Source organism: Morone saxatilis, unplaced genomic scaffold (genome assembly GCF_004916995.1).
Source record: "Morone saxatilis isolate NCDOM2014 unplaced genomic scaffold, NCSU_SB_2.0 Contig9, whole genome shotgun sequence".
Taxonomy (NCBI): Eukaryota; Metazoa; Chordata; class Actinopteri; family Moronidae; genus Morone; species Morone saxatilis.
Genome location: NW_023340268.1, coordinates 13,610,125 through 13,627,918, shown reverse-complemented (window position 1 = coordinate 13,627,918; position 17,794 = coordinate 13,610,125). Strand labels below are relative to the sequence as shown.

At 44.0% G+C, this 17,794-nt stretch overlaps 1 protein-coding gene across 2 annotated transcripts; it reads left to right on the top strand.

Annotated features, from left to right (window-relative positions):
• Positions 1-72: 72 nt before the first annotated feature.
• On the top strand, positions 73-17,776 carry LOC118342412 (serine/threonine-protein phosphatase 6 regulatory ankyrin repeat subunit A). Of its 2 annotated transcripts, none has more exons than XM_035680937.1 (29): positions 73-361; positions 7,418-7,501; positions 8,338-8,416; positions 9,339-9,409; positions 10,042-10,242; positions 10,329-10,416; positions 10,592-10,734; positions 10,974-11,081; positions 11,177-11,281; positions 12,018-12,096; positions 12,239-12,353; positions 12,557-12,639; positions 12,721-12,784; positions 13,027-13,095; positions 13,256-13,396; positions 13,520-13,631; positions 13,827-13,853; positions 14,116-14,190; positions 14,493-14,694; positions 14,858-14,945; positions 15,082-15,199; positions 15,953-16,175; positions 16,290-16,377; positions 16,478-16,561; positions 16,656-16,804; positions 16,892-16,974; positions 17,129-17,211; positions 17,304-17,395; positions 17,478-17,776. In XM_035680937.1, the coding sequence occupies exons 1-29, from the start codon at positions 335-337 to the stop codon at positions 17,774-17,776; spliced, it is 3,180 nt and encodes a 1,059-aa protein (XP_035536830.1). In that variant the 5' UTR covers positions 73-334. The 2 variants fall into 2 exon arrangements, with proteins under 2 accessions (XP_035536830.1, XP_035536829.1); XM_035680936.1 differs by lacking the exon at positions 73-361 and adding an exon at positions 5,488-5,643.
• Positions 17,777-17,794: the final 18 nt, after the last annotated feature.

Sequence of the window (17,794 nt, the reverse complement as noted above, 5' to 3'; positions counted from 1 at the left end):
TTCAAATGTCCATTAAAATGTGAAACATAAGAATCATTATTGCCGCTGAATGGTCTGTCCCTGCAGCCAGTCACTGGGTGTGTGAGCTGTCGGCAGTGTTGGCCGGCATTATGTTGTGTGCAGTTTGATGACTGCTGGGTTTCGGTCCCAACTTTCCCGGTTTGTCATCTCTGTCCCATGATGTGGTGAGTTTGTCTATGGCAGGAAGGAAGAGGGGGGAAGCTGCACCGTTTGACTCCGCTCCGGAGAGTCTGTCCTCATCCAGTTTTCCCCGGCTAATTTACAGTAACTCCCGGGCGAGTTACTGCCTCCTTTTAGGCTTTGCACCGGGAAAATGGCTGTACTGAAGATACAAGACCAGGTAACGTTAATCTTTCTAGTTTACCGCTGGTGTCACTTTTTGTAAAACTGGTTAACCTCTAGTTTGGTTGGAATCTAATGTAACGTTAGTGAACACCGTGTTACACCGACTGTTCATGTTAGTGATAGCTTAACTTCACTAACGTGGAACAGCTAACGTTAACTCACGGTTACTAAGCACCGACCGACCGGTGTAGTCTAGGTTACCGGCTAACGTTAAGGTTCGCTACCGTTCTAACCGTTAAGTCAACTGACATGTTAGCTAACTAGCTAGCAGTTACCAGTTGACAGAAAACCAGTTGACGTAAGAACATTGCCAACGTCGTGTCACCTGTTGACTTACGTTAACTTCATTCAGTTAACTCGGTCAGTTTCGTGTCACATCAGTGAATAACTACACTGCCGGTTGTCAGTGTTGTTCGGTGTTTCTGACTGTTGCTGTTTATTGCTTTTTTCTTTACTGGTGGTGATGGGCTGCTGAACACAGCTGGATAGGGTGGCTAACTCTGCCTGCTCTGCTAATGTTTGTTAGCAACTTTTAACTCACGATAGACAAGTATGGTTATCTATTTGTGCTCCGTCCCGCTGTGAGATTATAAACCTAAAATTAGTGAACCGTTTTATCCTGAATTAGATCGCATGTTTCCAAATGAACTGACTGCAAGCTGATACGCTACCCAGGGCGTTTGCTTTGTCAGCTGTCTAGTTCAGCCCCTGCACATTTTCTCCGGGGTAGCTGTGGTCAGTCACCTGTTGCTGGAGATAAGAAAGGCTGTCAGACTAAAATAGCAGGTGGTGCTGCTTCTAAAGTCTCCAGCTGTGGTCGTTAAGTAACGTTACACACTTTCCTCAGGCTTAAATTAGTTGCTGTGAACTCTGCTTAAAGGCACTGATACACAGGGCATTGAAGCGGGCATTAGACTCAGGGATCAGTAACTTGACAGCAGCTACAGAGTTATTTAACTTAGTTAGTTAAAGGAGCTTGTTAAAAAAAAGATTGTGTGTTGCATTACACTTTAAATTAAAATTTAAAAAAATACTTTTTGTGTATGTATGTGCTTGAAAGGTAGAGGGAGGTCGTTACTTAGGAAAACAATTCAGTTGGCTCATGTCAATCAAGACAAAATGTGATATTTTATAAGTATCAATCATTTACATTATCAAGTAAAACTACTTTTTAACATCTTTTTAATATAATGCTTTACATTCTCTTCTCATTTTTCATATTGTCAATTGAGTGCAATTGAATAGTCAGACAATTTAAAAGCTACTTTGGGCTCTGGTCACTTGTATTAAGCATTCGTTATTTATTCCATTTTAAAGACTAAATGATTTATTGGTAAATATAATAAGCAGACAAGTGCTTAGAAATCTTATGCGTGGGTTCAGAATTGGCCTAAATGGTTATAGTAAGAGATAATGTTTTTGAACTTCAGGCCTGTCCTGGACTGACCAGTCTTCAGAGCAGTCAGCACGAACGGAAGTGTGTGTGTGATTTGATCTGCCGCTCTATTCTCCATTGTTCTCTGTAGTGCTGATAGAGGACTGGACAAATGGACAAAAATAGTCATACTCAGACAAGAGGACAAGAGTGAGTGTCAAGGCTTCAGTTTGTCCTCTAGAGGGCGTCCTGTAGCTTTGGAGCATGCAGTCTCCTAACCCGGCGGCTTGAGGGGAGAGATAGTAGAGGCATTTAAACACTCAGCATACAAGAGGCTGTATTGTAGTTTTGTTTGTGTTTCCTTGATTAGGGCTTTTAAGATGCATACATTAGCAGGACTGTGTTAATGGCTGCTAGCCAAAGAGTCCACAAGTAAATGTGTACAGTATACATACAGTACAATTGTCAGGTAGTACTGCGCGATACACCGGAGAAACCCGTATACTAGTACCTTATACTACCTTATACTACTTTAGTTTCCTGTATGATATGATTTTTCATATGCCGCCACATAGCTGAAACAACTGCTGTTACTCATTTGTTTCTTGTGCAGTAGAACATTTGAGAAACATCTCTTTGAATGTTGAAATACATTGTGTATTTCACGTCAGTTTATAGTGTTTATTCAACTATTTTAAAGTATTTTGTTTTGAAAAGGAAGCAGTGTTAAAACTGGTGGCGTATCTTGCTTATTATTAAGTTGTGTTTTCCTACGTTGCATTTTGTACAATAAAAATTAGACTTATCCATTAAATGAATAATCCTGACTGTGTCTCTACGAGTCGAGAGAATCAGTGTGCCAGACCACTGTGAGGATACACACTATGATAACTATATCACTTAGATATGACTAAAACCAAATGAAAAGTAGCACCTTCTACAGACGAGTCAACATGAAGGTGAAGCTGCTTCGTCGCGGTCTGGCATGAATATCAGGGTGTATTTTGGAGCACTAAAAATGTCCGTATCAATTCAGATTCATGTAATGTTAATGACTCATTCTCCAGTCTCTGTCAGAATGAGCATACCAAACAGCACAGCAGAGCGTTATGAGATCAGCCTCTCCTGATCTTTAAAAGCTTTGAAATCTCTAAATGTTTTGCCTCTTCATTGCTGCTGTCTGTGTGAGTATGTGTCCTAGCGCGCACACACACACACACACACGTGCTGGCCTTTGTGTTTCTGGGATTACATTACACACAGTGCATCCTGTCGCAGGGTCAGAGCAGAGGTCAGTGCAAGCTGCATACTTTCACTCACACATGCACTCTGTCACGTTGAGGGTCTCATGAAGTAAAGCTCAGAGGCTGTAGTGGAATTTTATTTCTGGGTATTTGTGATAATACCTCGCTCGCATCCTCTTGTTGTTGCGGCGAGATCAGGTTCACCTTCTGTATGCGTCCCATTGCTGTATGAGCACCAGCTCAGCACAAACGCAGCACGCATTTGAGCTCTGCCTGCCTCAGGACAGCACGTGTCCAACGCATCACAAAATGTTTTTTTCAGTTGTTGTTGCTTGTGTTGAGGAGTGCTCTCTACTATGTCCTGCCTATTCCACGTTCAGCCGTGCCCTTGAGTCCTGATTGCATCTTTAAACACACATGAATACACATGCTGATCACAGGAAGACTCCTTTCTGTTGGAAAATGGCAACAGATCTGCAATGTAAACATCTTGGGGCTACGTTCCTGAGAGTATCCCCAGCACTAGTGAGTGGGAGACAAAGCATAGCTTGTTTATATACTTTGCTACCCAAACATCATTATTTATTTCTGTTTTTCAAAGCAAATCTGCAACATCAGCTCGGTTGCTGTAGGAGCAGAAAGATTGTTAGCCTGTCTTTCATATTAAGAATGTAAATGGTAAGGCCATTAGACTTCAAATTTAGGTCTGCTGAAAAGCTCCATCCAACTGAATCTCTCCCTCTGATTGGCCCTCCTTTGCTCCGTCCCTCCCTCTGAGTTAATGGGGTTGTGTGGCTTGGCAAGATTGCTCTTTTTAGGATCTGTGTTGAATATGAAGGAGACTGAGACACACAGAGAGACATGCACGCACAGACTGGTCTTGTTAGCTACCCTCACATTCTCTGGCAAAGCCAGTTTGTTCCAGTTTTATAATGAGGAGATGGGGACTTTTGAAGCTATGCCACCGATAAACCAAAGAACATACTGGAACACACACACGTACACACACTGATCTGGTATCCATTTTCTTTTATTTTCTAACATTTGGAAGACCGCTGCTATTTTAGCACCAACTTCATGAAGATGCAGACCACTAAAATCCTATTTAGCAAATTCTAAAAACAACACAACAGTGTAGTGCACATGGTTTCCTTTTTACAGGGCTGTGTGGGCTGCAGCTTTTCAGATAGTCCTTTCACATTTAATAGAATATGAGGAGATCTTCAACGCTTCACACCGTTACTTTAATGTACAATACCCAAGATCAGTGCTTTGTTGAGTGGCTTAGCACGGAATTCATAAAATAAAGATAATAAAATGACAAAACAGACATTCAGATGTCCACACAGTATTAAAGTGTATTAAAGTGTATTAAAACAAACAACGTAGCATTGGCTGCTGAAGATAGCAGGGCTTTCACTAAAGAATCAATAGTGCTGCACCATCGTTCTCTACTGTAGCGTCATCATTTCACTTCCACTTTTGTTGTTACACTTAACAGAACTCATGGGGGACTCAGGCTTCAGCCCCATCCAGCAAGTTACCTGATAACTCATAGAAATGGGGCCCTAGCTGCGCAGTGTTCCTCACTTGTTGCCATTCATTACATTGTTTGTTCTCTTTTCATCTATCGCTCCCTCTTCATCTCCATTTCTTTACATTCTGCATTGTGAGTCACTTTGTCTCTCAGTTAACTTTCTGTAACCAGTTTGCACCCATTGGTGTCCCAAGTTCCCTCTTTGTCCTTTGCTCCATTCATCTTCAGCTTTCTTTTCTTGTTTTGTAGTGCTCTACAGTAGATACCTGCCTACAATTATTATTCTCTCTCTCCCCTTTTATCCCTACTCCCCTCCCCCTTCCTTTCATTTTCTCTCTCCCTCCCTCCCTCTTTCTCTCTGTCTCTCTCTGTCTGTCTCTCTCCCCCTCCCCCTCCTCTCCCTCTCTCTCTGTCTCTCCTTTTGAAAGAGCTTGCTTCAGCAGTCTGCCTGAAATGAGCGACGCATGCCCACACATACATTGGCTTCTACGGCCCCCGTCCACGCTAATCACAGGGTCTCTCTCTCTGTGTGTGTGTGTGTTTTTTTGCATCTGACGTGTGTGTGTGTGTGTTCCTGGCTGCAGCACAGCAGTGAGGATATGTAGCTTCCTGTGTGCTGCTAGGCAGCCCAAGCTCATTCTGCCGCATGCCGCTTACTGCCACCATTACGCAGAGGAATTCCCTGCTGTCTCCGCTACTGCTGCTCACAGAGTGCGAGTGTGGCTTAGAGAGAGGAGGAGAGGAGACATGCAGCAAAGCAACACTGACAGATAGAGGACACAACTGGATTTCACAGTGGATTTTACCTGAAGATGTGCAGGGTTTGTTCACGAGGAGTCCTTTTGTGGGATTAATCGCTGACCTTTGTGCTCCTGAATTGCCCACGTATGTAAGAGGGAACAGTGTATTTATGTGTGTGTGAGTGATTGTGTTGGTGTGTGTGTGTGTGTGAGTGTTTGTTCCTGATGCGTTCAGAGCGGGCTAGCCGTGTGTGTATTGTGGTGCTGGAGGAGGTGGAGGAGGATGAGCCCTCTTCTTCGCCCCCACCTCCCCGGCCCAAATCATCCCCAGACCGCAGATCCCATCATGCCTCTCGAAGGGCTGCCGCTCAAGAGGACAAGGTGAGACGGGTCCTTCTGTTTGGTTCTTCACCGATTGCATTTACATTCAAAGATTTACTGATGGTTCTTTGTGTGACACTTCTCATACCTGGCCTGAAGTTTAAACCTGAGCTGAAGTGCATAGTTACACATCCTACTGCATGAAAATGGAACGCACATCCCACACTTGGCATCCATTGCTAAATATAGCACCAATACAATCACCAATATAGCCCTGCCATATGAGAAGAGACTGCCGGTTTGTATAGATTATCAGCAAAGCCTGGCCTTTGTAGACTCCAGTGTTGTGCTGTATAAAGGGCAAGCCTAGCATTGAAACATGGTAGTGAACGTTCTTTTGATCCTGTTAGAGCTGCTCTTTGAAGTGTTCACCAAGAGGGGTGAAGCCTGGGAAGATGTGCCGGCTCTAGTGTCTACCTTCTCCAGTCTCTGACATAGTTGCAGTGGTCATCGGTGTGTAATAGGCATGAGACAGACGCCGACATGCCTGACAGCCCCACTTATTTTTAGTTGGGACGAAATGAGAGAGGGATGGGGTAGTACTGATTAGCAACCATGGCTGGGCAAAAGGTACACATGTGACACTAGGTCTGCATGTACTTGTGTTTTTGTATTGTGTCAGCGAGTTGTCAGCACAAAGAAAAGCACCGCTTCAAATTGTACATTATCAATCTACTTAATGTCCTTATATTAATTACTTATCCAAACATAATGACACAAAGAAACCGTTGGTTATAATGATCAAATAATGGAGTAAATGGAGAGTAGTGTTATTATAAATATTAAATCTATTCAATCACTTAGTCACTCAGATCTTGGTGTCAAATAGGCTAGTGAAGAAAGTCATGGCTGTGCAGCAATATGTTGCAAAACCAGACACTGGTTATCAGTATCAGTAACAAACTGTTTATATTGCAGGGTTCCATGTAAAAGTAATAAAGCTCAAAATGTGGGTCGAAGTTGTTGGTGTAGATGATTTAGTTTAACTTCTTAAGATTCTGTTAGTTGTTAGATAAAAGGTCACAAAGACAATAAATGACCTAAATATAAAAACATCAAAAGACGACTGTGTTTTCAATCCAGAATTGAATTGTGAGCTTAAAATAGTGGTACTTCCCTTAACCTTTTGAATGGCCTCCCTGTTCTGTGTTTACAAACCCCTCTCGCAGTATCAGGCATCCTGCTCTCATGCCAACTGTTTACATCCACACATGTACCAAAATGAAACTTAAGTGATTATAGTGCTGTGCTCAGTGTGTTTTTGTATCTTTCATTCATCTGCAGCTTCCTCTTTCTGGGGAAATCTCATGTCTTCTTAAGAACACGAATACCTTGTGTAACTTGTTTAAATGGTCCTAATAAAAATACCTGAAATGCTTCAGCATTTATGGCTAACCTAGTCATTTTCTCCCCTCTCTTTTTTTTTTTACACCACTGTATATTCTTATCAGCTGGCCTCTCACCAGGTGGCAAACTTTTTAACCCCTCACAGACTCAAACATTTCTGTAATGGTGTGTACATGTATGCATGTGTTTATGTGACGTATGCTGCAGCTGCTACTGTCATAAACAACCTGGTGATATATGGCCATTTGACCTGTGGCTCTCTCCCAGCTCAGGATTATAGTGTCTGTGTATGAGACTCTCCCATTTGTAACTCTCGTAACTCTCACTGATAACATAGTTGTCAGCATAGAAAATGACTGCCTTGTACATCGAGTGTGTAATAGTGTACATGAGCATTTTGTCTTCTTTTTGATTTTTCCCTCTACAGCCGTCTCTGTTAAGAGCCATCTTCAACGTGGACCCAGATGAAGTCCGCTCCCTCATATTCAAGAAAGAGGATGTCAACATTCAGGTGAGTCACACACACTTCTTGCTGTTTCCCACGATTTATTCCCACTGCAGTGTGTTTGTGTTCTGCGATCCCTGTGTAATATTCTGTGACTCTTAAGCTTCACACACACACCATGACATATAAAAAAACACCAAGGAGAGCCGGAGTCAGCTCGTAGGCTACGATTGATCTGGGTTCCTATTGATTACTTGACTGAGCGTGCCTTCTGGCAGCTACCCCATCTTATATAGCTGTCAGCCAGGGCAAGACACATGAACTGTTCATTCAACACTACCCTCTCCTATGGTTTAAGGATATAACCTACACCTGATATCTCTCCTTTTTTCCCTCCAATCGCTTTCGCTCTCTGGCCCTTGTCTTTCTGAATATATTTTTCTCCGTTTACAGCGCACTCTGTTTTCACATTCTTTGTTTTTCTCTCTGTGCTTTCTGTTGGTGTATATTGCTGGGGTCATCACACTGAGTCTTCCTGGAGTCAGCAACACTGGCCCAGGCCTGTTGCAGTCACATGACATGTGTTTATAGCCCCACTCTGTTGATTGCTCTCTCCTGCACTGAAAGAGAGAGAGGTGGGGGGTGCGGAAGCTGGGTTTGTTGACGTGATGGAGCGAAGAGAAGAATACAAGTGAACAAATGATAGACACTTCTCTTCTGGTGGAAGTAGTCTCATGTTTCTTGCGGTCTGCAGCAGCGTGAGGTTTATAGATTTTGTTAGGGACTTGTCACCCCCCCTCATGATGTGTGTTTGTGAGCATGTGTCTCCCGTCTTTGTATGAAAGAAGAGAAATAACACACGTGCTTAAATTTGTGTTTTTCTGTGTTTTGTCTCGTGCCAGGACAACGAGAAGCGGACGCCTCTGCACGCGGCAGCCTATCTGGGGGACGCTGAGATCATTGAGTTGCTCGTCCTCTCAGGTAAACACTGCAGCCCAGCTTTGCTAGCCTTAATTAATCAATCTATTCAGCTCTCCGTTCGGTTTGATTTCCACACTAATATCCATCCACCTCCAGTATCAATTCTGCTTGAAAGCTTACTCATCTATTGACACTGGCTGTTGGTGGCCATCCATGTATGCATCCATCTGGTCCTGTTGTTCATCTGTGTGTCCATATTAGCTCTCATTTTTTTGCTGTTTATTGATTGACAGAAATTAACTGCATTTCATTTCACAGTAAATAGTTTTAATGTCAAATTCATGTTCCTTCAACACCACTTTGTTTCCTGTCAGTTTACCTCATCCTCTTTCTCTCCTGCCATGACTTCCTAAATTCTTCAAACCCACTGCCTGTTCTTCATCTCTCTCATCCTCATGTTTCTATGCCTGTGTGTATGCTCCCTGCTCTGTCTGTCAACCTCTCTTTGTGATTTATCAATCATCCGATAGGGTCTGTGTCGGCTTTACTTTCTCTGAAGTCAGCTGAGCATGTCAGGAGGTGGGGCCCACCCTGTCACAACACAAGCGTAGTGTGTGTGTGTGTGTGTGTGTGTGTGTGTGTGTGTGTGTGTTCACTGTTTCTCAATTATGTGAAGAGCAAGCAACAGGTGCAGCTTCAGGGCTATTTTGACCCCTAGGCTGTGCCAAAGAGGGTCATGGGAGTTTTATATCTTCCAGGCACTGTTGGCTCACAACACCCTCATGTCATGGAAAAAGACTTTTAAACTATTAGTTTGTCTTTTTTTTTCCTTACTATTCACACCCCAATTAGTTTTCTTGGCCCTTTTAGTGTATCCTTCAATGATGAGACATTTTTACCACCATGTTTGCCTTTGCCATGTCAGCCAATGTTGACATATCTCTGACATCTCTCACTCTCTCTCTCACTTCTTTCATCCAAGGAGCCAGAGTAAATGCCAAAGACAACAAGTGGTTGACTCCTCTTCACCGAGCTGTTGCCTCATGTAGTGAGGTAACGCAAAACACAAACAACCTACTGCTAATGTGCGCTGTGATGACTCCACTGTAATTATTTTACTATGTTCTTCTCTGTCACGCAATTGGGTTATTACAGCTTTTATACCTTGGAGAAACCTGTGTTTGATAACACAAATTCAACCCTACGAAGGGGGCTTCCCCACTAATGATAGCACTGCAACAAAAATGCGACTTCTTCTCTCATTACATTGAGGCCACTGTGATGACAGAAAACAGAGCAAGGGGAATATCTTGTAGCTACCTTACTGGCATGAGATAGGAAAATGATTGTTGTCGGCATTATGTTTACAGATTCGTACAATCTTAAAGCGGTAAAATGACATAACTAATGTGTAGTGTGTTGTGTCTTTGATAAACTTTCAAAATATCTTGACCTATTCTGCTTGGTCCTGGGCAACATTCCCACACTAACACAGCCGCTCGTGTTGTTTCTCCTTCTCATTGCTATTGTCGGCATGGAAGCCCCCTAAGAATAGCAAATACTTTATAACCACCCACACACAGCCACCTGCACATACTGGTGCGTACTTTTGTTAGAACACTGAGGCATGTTAGAAAATAGACCGTCTGTCTGCACACTCTGACCCATTCACGCTCTCCATCCAGGATGCAGTGGCAGTGTTGCTGAAGCACAGTGCAGATGTTAACGCCCGGGACAAGAACTGGCAGACGCCGCTCCATGTTGCAGCAAGCAACAAGGCGGTACGCTGTGCTGAGGCTTTGGTCCCGCTGCTTAGCAACGTCAATGTGTCTGACCGAGCGGGCCGCACTGCCCTGCACCATGCTGCCTTCAGTGGACATGTAGAGGTTGGTCTCTTTTTTAGATGTACACAGAGACACTCGCATACATGTCAACAGTTAAATCAATCAGCTAATTTACTTATGCGTGACAGATGGTGAAGTTGCTGCTGTCCAGGGGAGCCAACATTAATGCATTTGACAAGAAGGACAGAAGGGCCATCCACTGGGGAGCCTACATGGGTAGGACTGTTACAACATGATAGATGAAGCCTCTGTCTCTCCCTAGTCATACACACTAACATATACTGCTTTCAGTAATTGCTAAATCCCCTAGTGAACATGTGTTGACTTAGTTGAATTGACTTTGAATTGACACTTTTTTGTGTCATTTTCATACTGCCCTTCTCTGTTTCAGGTCACCTGGAGGTGGTGAAGTTATTGGTGGCCAGCGGAGCAGAGGTCGACTGTAAGGACAAGAAAGCCTACACCCCACTCCATGCAGCTGCCTCCAGTGGCATGAGCAGCACAGTGCACTACCTGCTGGGCCTGGGCGTCCACGTCAGTACAGACACACACACGCATGCACTAGCAGTGTCCTTAATGTGTACATAATGTGCCATGACTCTTTGACCTTGCCATATCTTAATAAATGAATGAAATGAATAAAATAAAATATAAATGCTATTTAAAATGGTATCAATATCATATTCTCAAGTCAATAAAATGCAAAAAAGCCAAGTCATGCTATGTTCCTGAAAAACACTACGTAAGCATAGATTTCTGCTCTTTTTGCATAGGTCAACGAGGTGAATGCGTATGGCAACACTCCACTCCATTTGGCCTGTTACAATGGACAGGATGTGGTGGTCAGTGAGCTCATTGAGGCAGGGGCCAACGTCAACCAGGTGCGTCTATGTGTGTGTGTGTGCGTCTGTATGAGATGGCATGTGCGTAGTAATTGTGTGTGTTTAATTACGTGTTATTTGGTTCCTTGCTTCAGGTGAATGAGAGGGGTTTTTCTGCTCTCCACTTTGCCTCCTCCTCACGCCAGGGGGCGCTGTGTCAGGAGCTGCTGTTGGCCCACGGAGCTCACATCAACATGCGGGTGTGTACAGATGCAGATACACTTCCATACAAAGCACACCGATTTAGTTGAGAAACAATAGTGGCTTTATATTAATATAGCTGAAGTGAGCGCGTATACATGGCCTGTACATATTATTTTAACAACACGAAAAGGAGCCTCAGCTCTTACCAATCTGCAGCTGTCCAGTATCTAGCAGAATGTTTAAATGACAGTGTTGTTAACACTATGGTAGCAGTCATGGAAACTGATATTAGGTCCCCACAGCCTCAAGATGCAAGGCCATATGGAAGAAGATGGGGGAGGGGGAGGGGGTGGCTCCCTCAGGCTGCAAGCTGCTCAGGGAATATGTGTGTGGGTGTATGTGTGGTCCACAAGGGGGTCTAATATAGCTTCTGTTCATTCTAAGCTTTTCTAACACTACAGTATTAGATGGATCTTGCGCCTTCCCAGTATTGTGCTTGTGGTGCTAAACCAAAGTCTTAAGTTCCAGTGTTGAACCCAGGATGAACACACAAAGGCAAGCACTTTTTCCTGGAAATCTGTGAGTGCTACCTTTTTATGCCTTTGGGTATTCATCCTGGGTTCAACTACAGTATTAGACTCACAGTTGAGTCAGCTTCCCATGCTGGCACTTTAATTTACCTCTACACTCACTGCAAGACTGATCTGAAGGCTTAATACTGTACAGAAAAATCTAATCATCATCTTTGTCCCCCTCTGCCTCTCTCCACTGTCACTCCCTCCATCTGTCCAGAGTAAGGATAGTAAGACTCCTCTCCACATGGCAGCTACTCATGGAAGGTTCTCCTGCTCGCAGGCCCTCATTCAAAATGGTGAGAGCCTGCACAGCATGATGTTTGCTTCATGACTGAATTCAAATTAGTTTGCATGCCTTGGTAGTGATTGTAAATGTGGCACAATAAAAGGGGTTTCAATGGAAATGCAGACATATACCCTTTATTTATGTGTGTGCAGGAGCTGAGATCGATTGTGAGGACAAGAGCAGAAACACTGCCCTTCACATCGCTGCCCGCTGTGGCCATGAGCTCATCATCACAGCACTCATCAAACACGGAGCCAACACCGCCAAGTTAGTAACAACTGACATTTAACCATCTGTCTATCTTCCCACTGAACATAATTTGTTATTTACTAAAAAAACAATGTGATGAGTGGAGATAAACTCATCAGAAACCATTCTTTCAACCTCCTTTTTGTTTTGCTCCATGTTCTCATCCCTTACCCTCCATGTCCTGTGATGACTTGCCTTATCTGCCTTTTAATTTTTTTTAGGAGAGGCATTCATGGTATGTTCCCCCTACACCTGGCAGCTCTCAGCAGCTTCTCAGATTGCTGCAGGAAGCTGCTGTCCTCAGGTACATTCATGCTGACACCATTCTTGCCACTAGAATTAACTAGTTGACATCCTTATTGATGCTGATTTCATATTGGTGCAGGGTTTGACATAGACACCCCTGATGACTTTGGAAGGACCTGTCTACATGCTGCTGCAGCTGGAGGGTGAGTCATCATTCCTGCTTACAGCCTTATTGTTGTTTCATTTCTCACTTTCTTTTAATGATTTTCTTTGTTGCTTATTTAACAGTGTAACCTTTTGTTTAATGTTTTCTCTCTATTTAGTGCACTTTTTTTATGTTCTGTATTTAGTTGACTTGTGTTTTTATCACAAACAGAATGCACATGATTACAATAGATTTGGTATGTCAACAAAGCATAACTGTTAAAGCTGTCTCTCCAAACAGGAACCTGGAGTGTCTGAACCTGCTGTTAAACATAGGAGCGGACTTTAACAGGAAAGACAACTTTGGAAGGTGAGACAGGCATGCAGTTTAATTCTAGAAATGCTAGGAATAGAAGGTCTGAAGACAGGGCAAGACTTTCGACTACATTTCGGGGAGTAGAGGGAGTATGAAGGTATGAAGTCCTCGCTGGAATATATAATAGCTGACGATGACTCTCTGCACATCCCAGGACTCCACTTCACTATGCATCAGCCAACTGTAACTACCAGTGTGTGTTTGCTTTGGTGGGCTCCGGGGCAAGCATCAATGAGCTGGACCAGAGAGGCTGCAGCCCCCTGCACTATGCTGCTGCAGCTGACACTGATGGAAAGTAAGTTGTACTATGTGTTTAATTGATATAGTTTTTATTTAAGTATCAAAGAATCCTCAGTGTCAGATGAAGGCTCTTTATAGTAAAAAAAAACAAAAACGTGTTCTCTTTTGTCTTTGTCAGGTGTGTGGAATACCTGTTGAGGAACGATGCTGATCCAGGAGTGAGAGACAGGCAGGGTTACAGTGCAGTGCACTATGCCTCAGCCTACGGACGCACACTCTGCCTAGAACTGGTGCGTAACAGCTACCGCACTGAGTGAACATATGTTGCATGTCCTACACGGAGGGTCAGAAACATCTGAAACATCACGCAAATTAAATCTGATGTCTTCCATGTGATAAAATGTTTTAGAACTGTAGAGAAAATTACAGTACACATGTTCACTTGTCATGGTATCATAAACAGTCTTTGTCTGTGTTTCTTTCAGATGGCAAGTGAAACACCTCTTGATGTGGTAAGAAAGAAATTCCATCATCCACTGTAACACAATGAGCACTTACATTGATTCGTTGTACGTAGCTCCCTCTGTTGGGCAAATGGGGAATATGGTGGTTAGGCAGATAAGACCTAAAACGTCTACTATATTTAATAAATATCGAGCACATGGAGCAGTGCGACTGGATTAATGTCGGTGCGACTTTAATGAGGCAGTGACTTGTCAAGGGCACAAACGTGGATCTAAAATGAGGTATAAGTTGAGCATCTCTGTATTTCAGTTAATGGAAACATCAGGAACAGACATGTTGAGTGACTCAGAGAGCCATGCTCCCGTCAGTCCACTCCACCTGGCGGTAAGTATTTGTCAGTGTCTGTGTATTTTGCTTTTCACATCCAGGATTTCACTGTCTCTGCCCTGTCTGATACAATTGGACATCAAAAAAGTATGTGTGTGGCGCCTTAGGCTTAGTCCTTACCGCAGTTGCCTTAGTTCAAATCCAGTCGTTGCCTTTTTCTGCACGTCATCCCCCCTCTATCTTCCCTTTCCTGTTCAGTTAAGCTATCAAAATAAAGGCACAAAAAAACAATAAACGGGGGATAATAAATAGAAACAAAGTAAATTTTGAGTCCTGGGTGTGTGTCTTCGTTGATTTAGGCTTACCACGGACACTGTGGAGCTTTAGAGGTTCTCTTGTCGTCCCTGCTGGAAGTGGACGTTTGCAGCCCAGACGGCCGGACGCCCCTCAGCCTGGCCTGCTCCAGGGGTCACCAGGAGTGTGTCTCTCTGCTGCTGCACCATGGCTCCTCACCAATGACCCGTGACTACACAAACAAAAAGACAGCCATACATGCTGCAGGTATACATACAGTTACACACAGCCATAGAAATCTGTTTGAATGTAACACCTTTACATCACACGAAGGAGATTTATTTATTTTCTGGCTTTAAAAATGGAAAAACGTGTTGTTGCTTTGGAAAAATAAGTCATGTCAAAGCATGTGTGTGTCTGTCTGCCATAGCTATGAATGGCCACCCAGAGTGCCTGCGCCTGCTCATGAGCAACAACAACCAACACATTAATGTGGACGCACAAGACGCCAACGGACAGTGAGTGCGTGTGTGTGTGTGTGTGTGCGTAGTCAAAATGGCTCAGGCTGAAGGCTTTCATTACCTTCTCATTGCTCAAACTAGCTTCACTGGAAATCTAAATAAAATAATTGATTTATTTCCGCACCGTTTACAGGACTCCTCTGATGTTAGCAGTGCTGAATGGACACACAGAGTGTGTGTACTCTCTACTCAGTCAAGGAGCCAGTGTGGAGAATCAGGATCGCTGGGGGAGGACAGCACTACACAGAGGGGTGAGAAACATTCACTACCACCCACTAACTTAATATTTTATTTTAATATTTTTTATTTTTTTTTACTTTTTTATGACTCTGTCCAGCCAGCTGTCCATCCATTTATCCTTCACATGCTTGTAAATGCTTTAAGGGAATTTCTTCGAATTGACCTCGAATGTCCACTTGGACTCAGGATGAACTGATTAGAATTTGGTAGTCAAAGGTCACTGTGACCTCACAAAACACATTTTTGGCCATAACTCAAGAATATTTGTCAGACATTGACTTGGTTGCACTTTTGACTCAAAGGTCATTGTGACCTCAAAATAGTTTTTTTTTAACTATTATGTAAGAATGAACATCCAGATTTAACATACACATTTACTGGGATGACACAATGAGTGAATGACATCCATCTCATCCATTATGCCTTACATGCATGCATCACATGTTTTGTAGCTATACTCTATGAGAATTCATCTTTACATAATAATCAAGTACACGTGTACCTGTTTAGTCAATACATCTATGATAATCCTTCCTTAAATAGTTCAAAAATGTATATTCACTAGCAAAAACGTCCATTTAGCCCAATAGACACTTTATACTTTTTATTCAATTCCTCCCAAGTTTTCACCAATCACCACAAATATTATATGAGTCTGGACAGACATGGATATAAACTGCAACTTGACTGGTGGCAGAGGCAGACAACCCGGCACAGTAATTCTAGTTTCTAATGTGTTTCCGACTCTGTAATCTTTCACACAGGCGGTGACCGGCCAGGAGGAGTGTGTGGAGGCCCTCCTCCAGCGGGGGGCCAGCGTGTGTGTCAAAGACATCCGTGGCCGCTCCCCTCTCCACCTGGCATCTGCTTGCGGACGTGTGGGTGCTCTAGGTGCTCTGCTGCAGGCCACCGCCACCAGCTCACACACTCACACACACCTCACTGACAACCAGGGCTACACACCTCTGCACTGGGCCTGCTACAACGGTACTGGGACACAGCATAGCACACCTGAGAAACATGTCTGTATGAAGCCACTGCAGAGAAGTATTGTACATTTGTTCTTCCCTTTGAACTCCTGTCCTCTTTCTGTTTTCCTAGGATATGATGCTTGTGTGGAAGTGTTGTTAGACCAGGAGGTGTTCAAGAAGATTAAGGGCAACTCTTTCAGTCCACTGCACTGTGCTGTGTAAGATAATGTGTCTGTTTGTAGCAATGACTTCGGTTACTTTTACTTGTAATGTAGACAGACAGTGGGGGTATGTGACGGTGTGTGCTGTGTGTTTCAGTATGAACGATAACGAGGGAGTAGCTGAGATGTTAATCGACTCCCTGGGCGCAACTATCGTCAACACCACTGACTCTAAGGGCAGGTGAGAGATGCAAACAGACTCAAACCCACCACGTTTTTTATGAAAGTTGTTCGGGGTTAGCCCAAGCTTTGCTGATATATTGTTGTCGATACAGGACCCCTCTTCACGCCGCAGCTTTTTCCGACCACGTGGAGTGTGTTTCCCTGCTGCTGAGCCACGGAGCTCAGGCAAACGTAGTCGACACCCACTTGTGCAGGACGCCGCTTATGATGGCAGCTCTCAACGGACAGACCAATACTGTGGGTCAGTACATGCGCTGACACGTAGTACACACTATTGGCCTTTTATTTATCTAAACCTTTTGACATGTAACTATCTCATGTGTTGCAGAGGTGTTGGTGAGCAGTGCTAAAGCAGACCTGGCACTACAGGATTCACACAGGAACACAGCATTACATCTGGCTTGCAGCAAGGTAACAATTCACGGGAAAGAGAGAGAGAGACAGGAAATGCTTTTTTTTTATTGGCTGGCTGTGGTGAAATGTGGATATTAACATGTCACCAAGCACATATGAGCACCTCTGACCTAACAGTGGTTACAATGGGACAACTGTACTTTCCTCTCAGGGTCATGAGACGAGTGCCTTGTTGATCCTGGAGAAGATCAGCGACAGGAACCTCATCAACTGCACCAACGCTGCTCTCCAGACGTACGTAGTACTCCCAGTTGTGCAGCAGTGTAATATACAAAGTTCAGACTGGACTGGTTTTTACATTTGCATCTCCCTCCACCTTCCTGCAGGCCCCTGCACGTAGCAGCCAAGAAGGGATTGACAGTGGTGGTCCAGGAGCTGCTGGGGAAAGGAGCCAGTGTGTTAGCCGTGGATGAGAATGGTCAGTGTTCATCTTACCATTCACACGTATTTCTACAGTGAAATGTGACTTTTTTATTCACTCACTCCTCTCTTATCTGCAGGTTACACTCCAGCTCTGTCCTGCGCTCCCAACCGCGATGTGGCCGACTGCCTGGCGCTCATCCTCAATTCCATGATGCCCACCTCCCCTATGGTCACCATCACAGCTTTGCCTGCGCTTTCTCTTACGCAGACAGTCATCAACCACCACCCCACTAACAACCACATCTCCAAAGGCGTGGCCTTTGACGCCCCACCGCCTCTGAGGCCTGACCATGCCTCCTACTGCAGGCCAGAGCGCCCGCTATCCTCCATCTCTGCGGACGATGAACTGAATGATTCCGATTCAGAGACATACTGAGGACATACCTGCTATTGG